General features: G+C 37.6%; 1 protein-coding gene across 1 annotated transcript in view; it reads right to left on the bottom strand.

Moving 5' to 3' along the window:
* Positions 1 to 11,376, bottom strand: part of ADCY1 (adenylate cyclase 1) — an 89,273-nt gene that overhangs the window by 48,931 nt on the left and 28,966 nt on the right. The window contains exon 5 of the mRNA XM_017732038.1: positions 6,129 to 6,240. Within this exon, the coding sequence (XP_017587527.1) occupies positions 6,129 to 6,240 (112 nt within the window). The remainder of the gene's footprint in view (positions 1 to 6,128; positions 6,241 to 11,376) is intronic.

Raw genomic sequence — 11,376 nt, 5'->3', positions numbered from 1 at the left:
AGTGTGATTTTACAAAACTAGAACATGAAAATTTTAGTTCCAGAGAGTGAAAACCTATTTAACAGTCATATACATTAATTTACTTGGAAATGTAAAAGGGTTTTAGCAAGAATGTTTTATACAATCATCATGATTGACACACAAGCTTGTCTCCTTCCTAGGTTTTATTAAGTATCCTTTCAGATTCTGTCTTTTTATGAAGATTTATTCCAGGAGAACCAAGCCTAAAATAAATACACTATAAAATGCTGAAAAATTAAGCTCTAAATTTCAAGAAATGGTTATTTTTCCAGATTCCAGAAATACTTTTCTCTATGCTAACTGCACAACAGGTCAAAACAACAAGTGTCAGTACGTAGGCCCACACTTCAAGAACCTGAAGCTGATTGGAACAATCCAATACAGTCCTGTACAAAGATGCAAACTTCAGATTTGCAGCATGAAAACTCAGGAAGTATTTGGTGATTTACCACAAATTATGACAAGAATTGTGACAAAGAATTAGCATACCAAACACAGTATCCTCTTACCTAAAATATGCTGTAAAATAGGCAAGACCTACTCTCTGGGGTACTTGCCCATTTATATGTTCCTACAATACTTAAAGTGTGTAGTGTTAATTTTTTCCCTAGAAAACTGTCCCCAGACACTTACTTTAGCTTCACTCCACGCACACATCATTATTCCCAGATCCTATAGAGTCACAGACCACTTTCATTTAAGAAAGTTTACTTCCTTAGGTCTCTCTAGGAGACCTATCCAAATGGCTGTTCAGAACTGGGTTTCAACTTATGTGGTGATCTTCCTCAGTGAGATCCTGTGTCTGTGCTGACTCTCAAGGGGAATTGAGGAGACAAGTCTCCTTAAAATTAGCCTTTATAAATATCCATCCCCACAATGCACACCAATTTTCACAAATAAGGGTTACATGCTGTAAGTTTATACCTATGTTTTCCAGCACTAATTTTCCCATGTTAACCATTCAAAAAAACTTAATTTATTTTATATTTTAAAAATGCATCATAATTATCATAATATAAACTAAAAGCATTCTATAGATGCAATATAAACAGTTTTTTAGAGTGATTACTTCTAGGAAAATCTAGTTCAAAGCTCAGCAAAGAACTGACTGTTCTTGACACAGTTAAAAAACACAAGCTGATTAAAAATATTATCTACTGATTCTTTGTCTAAGGCTCAGAAACAATGTTTTTTAGTTCAGTGTATTTGAGCTTGAAGTGGTAGAAGGATCAACTTCAGTAATGTTGAAATACGAAATATGCAAAGTAAAAATTGTTAAATGTTAAGAAGGCAATCAGGGAAGGATACTAAATTAAAATGAAAAAAAATAATAATAGACTCAGCCTGACAAAGCCTGGAGGTACACATAACTGTAAATGGAAAGAACAAGGAATTGGTGCGTATTGGTCTACCTAATAGATGAGATACCAAAAGTGGCATGAAAAAATAAGAACTTTCATTCAGAATATTAAAATCCTCTTCTAGTGATGTCCTTTGGAAAGCATCTAAAATTCTTTCATCCTTGTCAGCTTGTAAATGAAAAGTCTTTGAAGTACAAGATGAAGAAAGATGGATGCTGAAAGAGAAATATCTGAATCTCTAAAGAAAAATAATTAATTCTCCATGTAGATTAGATGCAGGGAGTATGTGAGAAAAAAATCTACCAAAGAAAAAGCAATTAAAGAAAATAGAAACTTCTCTAAAAATCAAACCTGTTTCATTAAAATGCAGGATGCTGTAGAATTGCCTCCTCTTTTCTATTAAGATGACACATTACAAGTAAGATATTTGGGACATGTCTAAACTGCCTCAAAATATAATAGAACTTTGACCATGACAGCATAATGCAAATGATTATATCTCATTAAAATTTGTCACTCTTACAAGTAAGCTGAAGAATGACAAACTGAAATCTAGCTATAGTATCAAAGGTTGATTTCAAGACATCTGAAGACCTCATTCAAAGATCAGTTGCTTGAAGCATATATTGATAATATGTAATGCAGAATGACTATCAGCAGGGCTAAATCTGAGACTGCACAAAGCTACTCTTGTTTAATGGAAGGAAACCAAAAAACTTCAAAGTAACAGCTAGAACTAGGTAAACTAAGCCTGAGCAGCAGATAAAATACAATAGAAATCCATCCTTTTGAGTTGAACTATTCATCAGCCTTACGAGAAACGTCACCAATGTTATGTTCAGGAAGGTGGCTTGTTATTGTTATGTCCCAAGGGAACTCTTGCATGGACAAACTTACCCAAAATGCTTATATCAGGGTGCCTAAAGACAGTGACATTACAAAACTTCAGTAACCAGACATACAAATGAACCCCAAGGCATTCATAACAGCACCTTCCCGTGTGGATTCTCCGATGTCTGTCTAGGATGAAGTCACACTCCTGCAAGGATACTAATAAGACACTCATTTTTGTTTATATTTTTGAGACTCACATTCCTTTCTTCAAAGTGACTGAAGTCGGCCTTAGGACTCAAAAAGTTATTGAGGAGACCACAAAATTCTACATGAAATATGATTACCTAAGATTGTTTCTTTAAGAAACCAAACAGTGCTATTGTGAAAAAGAAAACAGAAATCATGCCACCATTTTCAGGGAGCATCTGGACAATGCTCTTAGTCATATGGTTTACTTTCAGGTAGTACTGCAAGGAGCAGGGCTTTTGGTTTTGTATGGGTCCCTGCCAACTCAAGATATTTTATGATTCTATGATTTTAAATACTGCATTTGACCGTCTCTTCACTAGCACTCTTCTCAAAGTGATTTGCAAGGCAAAATTATGTGTGCAAGATAAGTGTTTAAAAAACACTTTTTCTGGAGGTGAATAGACATGAAAGGACATGATAAAAGTACAAGTTAATTCTACGAGGGAGTAGTAAGATCAGAATATTTTTCCCCCTATTAAAAGAATGCTAAAATACATTTTGAAAGGAATTGAATAGCTTTATATTGAAACCTAAGGTTCGCCTTCAGAACTCCCTGTCATGAGTTGTAACTATATCTGAAGCTATTGTGATTTTTAAAAAGATGTAGCATTTCAAAGAGAGAAAAACTATGTGCCTTACAGAAAAAAAAAGAATCCAAAGAAACAGCATATGGAAAGAGAAATAACTAATGTAAAAAGCATAAACCAGCCTCTAAATGTCAGAAGGACAAATTTTAGTAGAACTGTACTATCAAAAAGCAAAGACTCACTATTCCTACAATGTGTCAATGTGCCAAAATACCAAGGTTCATCTTGAGGCTCCCAGCAAATATATGCTGCCTTATACTTACTACATTTTCTACAGTGGTGACAGGGATTCTTTTAAAGTACTACAGTTTTAAGACAGGGCAATTGTTTCAACAAGGCTAGTCATAAACTGCACCTTCCAGTTGACATTGCTTCCCAAGAAACAGCAGCACACAAACAGCAGCACACAACATGCACACTCACTTTAGTAGTCACAGTAACCTATTACTATATATTTAGTAGTCACACAGTAACCTATTACTGTTACACTCTTCTTTAAAGTCTCTACAATTTCCTCCGTAATCATTCTGAAGACTCAAGCACAGCAGTTTTAAAATCAGCCCAGTCCTCTGTTTTGACCTAATAATGAGTATCTTAGAAGCTGCTTTATCCAAGAGATCAGAATACTTCTGAAAAACTGTATTTCTCAACACATTTCTCTGACTGCAGGAGACACAATTACAAGTCTCCCTTAATCACATCACAAGGCACTAAGGAAAGCTTGTATGTCGGTCCTTAATCACACACAGTGAAGTGCAATCTGAACTAGAAGTACCCCTAAGTAGCAAATCTTCCTCACATAGCTGAAAGAAACCATGAGGGTTTTTTTCATATTTGGAAAAAGAATCCTTGCAGGCTGAAAAGAAAAACTAAGGCTTTTTTGTTCTTCTGCTATCTCCAAACTGCTTCTTCTGTGACCAACAACCAACCTTGCACTAAAGGTGGTTGGCTGGCATCTGCCTGGTACCTGCCTTATGGTGTCACTGACACCTCCAGTTGGCAGCACGTGGCCACTGCTTGATGCCTTAGGTTTTAGCTTTTATATTTTTCAAATCCTGTAGTGCTTAGTATGTAACTCTGAAGTTTCCTGTGGCCTGTTAACTACTGTTCTCTCATGGTAGTTAGGTATAACAAGCCTCTCCAAGCCTGCTCTCCAAGGATACCCAGATTGTCCTAGGCCCAAAATGTGTAAACTCACATCTTAAGAAGGGGGGGGGTAAACTTGGGGTAATTACATAATGAAGTTTTAATTGGAGAATTGATCCTGATATGCAAATGAACCAAACTTATAAAAGTGTGAAGAACTGATGACCTGGGGTCCATCTTGGGTGTAGCCTTTGGCTTGCCCAGGGTGTACCTTTGAAGGCCCTTCAAATAAGTACCTACCTTTATTCCCTTATTCTTTTCTAGTCTCTTGTTTTTAGGTAGCCATCTCAGGCATAAGCTAAGGGAGCAAGCATGGTAGGGTAGCCATGTTCCTGGCTTCAGTGCCATGACACATCACAGGCTTATGTATTTCTGTGTGCACACAAGTGATCTCATGTTATATTACAGTACTTCCACGTTATTACATGGCTATGTATTTCATGGCTATGAAGACTCCACAAACGACAGCATTATAAGTTTTAAAAGAGCTTATTAGATGTCTGGTTGACATATAATGGATTAAATTCAGTAATGAAATTAAAATGAAATCAAAGTAAGGAAGATATTTGAACTTCTTAAGCCATTTAAGCTCTTGCAAATGGCTATCTTAATGGAAGTCCATTTTTAATTCTAAGGCATAATCTATGAAGTACTCTGGACTGGGGACCTGTGCTCTCTATGAATCACTGTCAGTAGTTCCAGAAATGAATTGGTTACACAAATTCGTGCCAAAACCCTGTAGAATTCTGTTGCATCTCTACTAAGCATCTAAGTTAATCTTCTGCTTTTCTTGGAAAAAAGGAAACATACAAGTTTTTTTCTGTTATGACTTGAACATCTAGTGCAAATCAGAACATAGCACCCAATCAAAGAACCCATTTAACTAAGAATAGGTCTTTCTCAACCCTAGCATCTTGTGGAGCAGAAGGTTTCTTTCTCCTTGGGGTCCTTGAAAGCTGTTTCCAAGAGGGAGATTTAGATGCAAAATATCCACATGCTTTAGATCTCTCATGTGGAAGACTGCATCAAGGAGAATTGAGTTTGGACTGAAAAAATGTGGATGCTGTTTAAGTTGAGGGCCTAAACAAGTATTTTCTTTAGGCTGATGCACAGAATCTGAAGACTAAAATAGCTAGACAGTGGAGGAGCATAATTTATGTGGAAGTGTTACTTCTCAGCTATGAAGTTTTTAAGGACAGCTGGCAAGTAAGATAGATTTGATGAAGTTCTGTTTTGTTCCTGGGAAAACACATTTTCAGCATCTTGTTAAATGTAATTTGAAACAAGATGTGTGACTTTTTCTGGCACAGCAATTCCTCTCATTTCCCATCAAATGGTTCTTGTCAAATTAGGCTGCTTGGAGTTATAGGCAAGGAACATTTCTCTCATTTTCTCTTCCTTGGGGAATCTAGCACAATATAAGTGCAACAACCAAAACATAGGCATCAGTTTATGATATGGATCCTATTTTGCCTACAATAACCTCTCTGAAAAGCTACCATCATTTCTGTATTAAGGAGTGCTCTCTGTGAAGAATGAGTTTTACTCTCTAGCTTCCTATTATCACAGAAAGTTTTATGCCACACTGCCAATATTCATGTTTTCCATTGTTCAGATTTTTTTTCCCATGAAGGATAGAAATGTAAACATTGAAAAATTTTCTTTGTTTTGTGCAAACAAAACCAATGAAGAACACTGATGGACTGCATGAACGGGGAAGAAAAGCATACTTAAAAATGGCACTTACACTTCTTTCCTAAACAACTAAAAGAGATTGTTTATTCTCTAGAATATTAATAAAAGATTGAAGTTTTAGAAATTCATTATATGTGGGGCTAAATCAGTCTATTACAGATTTCTAACGTGTAACTCATGCATCATTTTTCAGAAGGAAATGTAAATTAAATTGAAGTAACAGTGTTGTACTTACTGTAGCTAATTCATCAAATTTTCCAAAAAGCTCATTCAGCAGCTTCACCAGCTCTTGGGCGGTACACTGTGATGCCAGACTAGTGAACCCCACAATGTCTGCAAACAAAATGCTGTAAAGAAGGAAAAGCACAGATAAATCAGTAGAGACGATATCTTCACTTTCTCGTTACTCTCTTTCATAGCACAAATGTGACCCAAAGCACAAACTCCAGTAAGTCCTGAAATATTACCAATAAAGTGCTAGTTGGAAAAAAAAGGGCAAAGATTGAGAAAAATAAGCACTAGTCTGGTGCTGTCAACTGTTGTAGAGAACTCTCAGATGCTTTCAATACCTACACACCTATCTGGCAGATGAGGCAAAGCACCTCACTCATAGGGTCCTCAATGTGTACTCTAGGAGCGTGGTGGACAATTTATTCTCTTTGCAGCTGGAATCTCCTCAGGTGAATTGGTTTCAGAGACGGTTTTGCACTACTAGAGTTCCACAGCCAAACAGATAAACCTTGCGTGAGGTTTACTGTGTACCGAAAAATAGAGGTTAATAACTTGTGTGCAGTAGCTCTGTGATGTGGTCTTACAGTAGCTCGCTGTGAGGAGCTAGAATCCACAATGTCAAGCTTCTCTTCTCTGTACTGTGCTGCCTGGCTCAAGTAAGTGTCCAGCTTTCATCAGTATTAGCAAGGTTTTAATGTCCAACAGTTTAATCTGCTTTAACAATCCCTACTAGCCAGTGTTGATCAAGGGAGATAATTGAAATAAGCACAGGTACCATTTGGTTGAGAGAATAGAAATTCTTGTGTAAATCATGAAACTCAAGAGAGTATGGTGCTGTGATCCTTTCAACTCTTTAGATTCCTTCTGTTGGTAGAAGTGCAGAATCAGCTGCAGGAACCCCCTGCATTTATCTCCAACATCCAGACTAGAAATGTCAAACAATTTCTGAAAGTACTAATAAACTGTCCCATGATATATGGCCTAGGTATACTTGACATAGTGTAAAACTTAGTTTGCAAACTGTAAGTTGAATTAAACATTATGTACTCCCGTTCACCTCAACAAAGCTTCACTCTTTAAATAAAAAAGCAGTACTAGTACAGCAGGCCTAATAAGTCTACTGTTTTCCATTCTTCATAAGCAAGTCTCAATGCTCCTTATATGTTACAAAAAATGGCAAATACAACTCCTATGGTTACTCTTCCTGTGGCTTAAAATCTCCATTGCTCTTCTAACACCTTCTGCTCAAAGATAATAATCACAATAACCACTTGCTGTTACAGCTACACATGGATTAGTATTGCTTTTTTCTTCCACATTCCCATAGCAATGCTAAAATTTACTCTCCAGTCTTACTGCTCTTACACTCATATATTTAAAAAAGTGGAAAACTACTTGAATTTTTAGGTTTTATTTGTGTAATTGTATTTTAGCTAAAATTTTTTAAAAATGTATTGATACCTAGAGTGTAGCTTAAATACTCCCCACTGAAAACATGACCTGTTTTTGCACAGTCAACTTCTACATTTGATAGGAAAACTAGCTAATTTTTGACAGAAAGCTACCCATTTTTTTCATTAATAATATTTTATACAAAAATATCTTGTTTCAGTTATCAATAAAACAAAATGATCTTAAAATAATTATGTCCCAAACATTTTGAAATACGCATAATCTGAAGAATGGGATTATGCAACTGCAAAAGTTGATGACGTTACAAATAAGTTCCTTCAGAGGAGTTTAGTTTGCTATAGAACATTTCTTGTTACAATGCACCTGTCCCTCTGATCTTATGATACTTCCTTCTTTCTTAATAAAATTCATCTCAATTTCTAAAAACATTACTTTTTTAAAAAAAGATTGTAAAGACAGCTCTTTCAAGTAAAGTGTTACAAGGAATTACATCTACAGTAACAAACAACTACAAAACCCACCGATGACGGGTTCCTGCTAAACACTACACAAAGAAAACACATATAAACTAACTAAAACATAAACTAAACTAAAATTGACATAAATTTTGAATGACTGCATTCCCCACGGACTACTGCAATAAAGCATATATGGAAGATAATGTGTAAACACAGATTTGTAAGCATTGAAAAACAGTGTTTTTTCTTTTGATTGTTCATTTCCCTCCTTACTTACTAATGACACAGACACCATCTACAAGTTTGGGAATGACACGTTGCAATGTGGTGTGGTCGACAACACTGGAGGGCAGGGATGCCATCCAAAGCAACCCGGACGGGCTAAAGAGGTGGGCCTGTGCGAGCCCCATGAAGTTCAACAAGGCCATGTACAAGGTCCTGCACCAGGGTTAGGGCAATCCCAAACATGGATACAAACTGAGGCATTAATAGATAAAGACCAGCACTGGAAGGAGGGCTTGGGGGTACTGGTGGATGAAATATTGGACATGTGTCAGTACTGTATGCTTGCAGCCCCAAAACGCAAATGTATCCTGTTATACATAAAAGGAAGTGTGGCCAGCAGGTGGAGGGAGGTGATTCTGTTCCTCTCATGAGACCCCACCTGGAATTTCAGCACAGGAAAAACATGGACTTTGTTAGAGTGTGGTTGTTCAGCCTGGAAAAGAGAGGGCTCCAGGCAGACCTTATAGCAGCCTTTCAGAGCCCAAGGGGGGTTTACAACAGAGCTGGAGATGGACTTTTTATCAGGGATAGGACTGATAGGACAAGCGGGAATGGTTTTACACTAAAACTGGGTAGGTTTAGATTAGATGCAAGGAAGAAACTCTTCACTAGGAAGGTGGAACAGGTTTCTCAGAGAAGCTGTGGATAACCCATCTCTGGTATTCAAGCTCAGGTGGGTCAGGCTTTTGAGCAATACTTATGTATGAACCTGACCCAGACACAGAGACTGGACTAGATGATCTTTAAAGGCTCTGTCCAACTCAAACCATTCTATGATTTCACGATTCTAATGTTTAATGGAAGTTTCCTAAGGACTTTTTTTTAAAGCTATCTAGACTATTTGGTTTGAAATGCCAACAGCTATTTCTAACTTGTTCTGGTATAAAACTTCTGAACAAAAGCAAAGCAGCAGTACAGTGAGCAAGTTCAGGAAGGGAAACACTATAAACAGCCATTTCTCTCCTCTGCCACAAAGAGCCAAGCTGGTTCAGCACTGGCATATGAGCTACATACATCATTATCTCATACTCCTTGACCATCTGAAGCATTTCTGTGTTAACAAGCCCAGAGTTATCACTCCAGGACCTTCTGTATTCCTGTTTTCTTCCCCCATGATCCCAGCAGGCAGAACCTGCACAGTGACTGCAGTCCTCCTGCAGCACAGCAGGAAGCAGCTGCACCTGCTAGAACTGAGTGCAGAAAGCCTGTGGCTTGGTTTATGACATTTAAGCTGCTTCCCAAGTGTGAGTATTGACAGAGCCACCCTTTTCTACGTCACTCTATGGGGCATTCAGAAGGAGAAATCATGCCAAGTTACACAAGAGATTTGACAGCATGTAGGTAGTAAATGTTCACTTTTAACAGTACTCATTCATGTGTTTTGTGCACTTGAATAGTCCTGCTGTTTTCAATGGAGCCACTTGTATAAACAAGTACTCTGCAAAATAAGGAGGGATCGTATGCCCTGTTTTTTATTTCTATTTGGGCCATTTGTTTAATTAAAGTGCAACTTACAGTAAAAATGGTATTTTAATGGTGCATGGTGCCTCAGAAAGGAACCTGTAGGACTCTTTTTGCCTCAAAGGTCAAACATAAGGAAAGTTTATTAATAATTTTATGTATGATTCACTTCAATTTTTAAGAAAAAAAGTGCTCTCTAAAATTAAAGAGGGCTGTTAAAAATAAAAAACAAAGGGAGGGTGTGTTTTTAACGTAATTATAATTTACGAAAACTAGTTCACTGCGAAGTCTTACAAGTTCAGAAAGACTATATAATATTTCTATTCATAGGCATCATGATTCCAGCTTTTTAAAATGTTGGAATGGGTAAGTTAAATTTAAAAATTATTTAAGTTCTGATGGTTTCTGAAAGACAGAACAGACAAGAAATATTTGCACATTAATATCTGCAGATTGTGTTCTCGCTTCACACTGAGTCTCAAGAACCTCTAAAATGCCACAAGGAATCTCTTTATTAGTAGCTTTGAAACAGGCAGTGTGTTTCCTAAAATTAATATCTCTTCTTACAAAGCATCCAGTTCTATTTCCCGCTTGTAAAAATAAGGCTAAATGAACCTGCTGTACCAGAAGCCCAAGAAATTTTTAGCTGTTCAATGTTCACTTTCTTTTTATCTCTTCAACATTGTTTGAGTCAAAGAATGAAGCAAGAAGTTGTGTGTTAATATAGCAGGTCAGCCATATCCTTATCCATCCACGTGTTGAAACAGTTTCATGAATATCCAATGTCCATTCCAAGAGAGACAAACAACAAAATGGGTTGAGGTTTCCATACAGGGCATATATTTGAGCTGAAATTAAATTTGAAATTTTCTTCATTGAATTATAGCTCCATGGAGAGATTCAGCCAGGACTAGCGACTTTTTACAATAGCAACTGTACCTACATATGTGATCTGTAAATTCCTCAGCCCTGTAGGAATAAGAAAACAAGAAAATATGAATCTTAAATTTCTTAACCAAATCTTAGAAAAGCATGTCTCCTTCATGTTACAAAACATACTTCTGAGCACCACAGTAGAGCTGGTCTGTTGGGTAGCCTTTATATGTAACTTGACATCTGGTTCTCACATCTTTCATGATGTCCTTGCCTGGGCCTACCCCAGTAAAATAACACTTGTACTGTGTTGAAACAGCTTGAGGACTCTATACAGACTATTTCCTTCTGATAAGCCACAGATACTGTATTAGTTTCAATTATTGTAGTTTCCTGATTGTTGAGTTTATTGTCATGTCATAGGTTAGCAAGCATAGTCCCGGAAGGGATGTCCTTGCTAAGGGGTGCTTACAGTTTCCTCTGGGACCTGATAGAACCTATCAGCTGGCCAGTTTGAATATGGACAATTCTTTAAGCCACTTAAAGTTGTGACCGCCTCTGTGATCCACACTTAAGAATAGACAAACTCCCCCCCCAAGCTCTCTCTCGTTTCCGGTGCTGGGGCTGGTGGCTGCGGCCCCCGTGTGGGGGCCAGCAGGCTCGGCCAGGCCCTGCTTGGGCTAGGCCGGGCTGGGCCACGGCCATCCTGGAGCCGATGGACCTGGTCCCGCTGTGGAACACCCCCACCACCCCCTTCCCCTG

Source organism: Corvus brachyrhynchos, unplaced genomic scaffold (genome assembly GCF_000691975.1).
Source record: "Corvus brachyrhynchos isolate BGI_N302 unplaced genomic scaffold, ASM69197v1 scaffold264, whole genome shotgun sequence".
NCBI classification, from domain to species: Eukaryota; Metazoa; Chordata; class Aves; order Passeriformes; family Corvidae; genus Corvus; species Corvus brachyrhynchos.
This window is presented reverse-complemented; position numbering and strand designations above follow the sequence as displayed.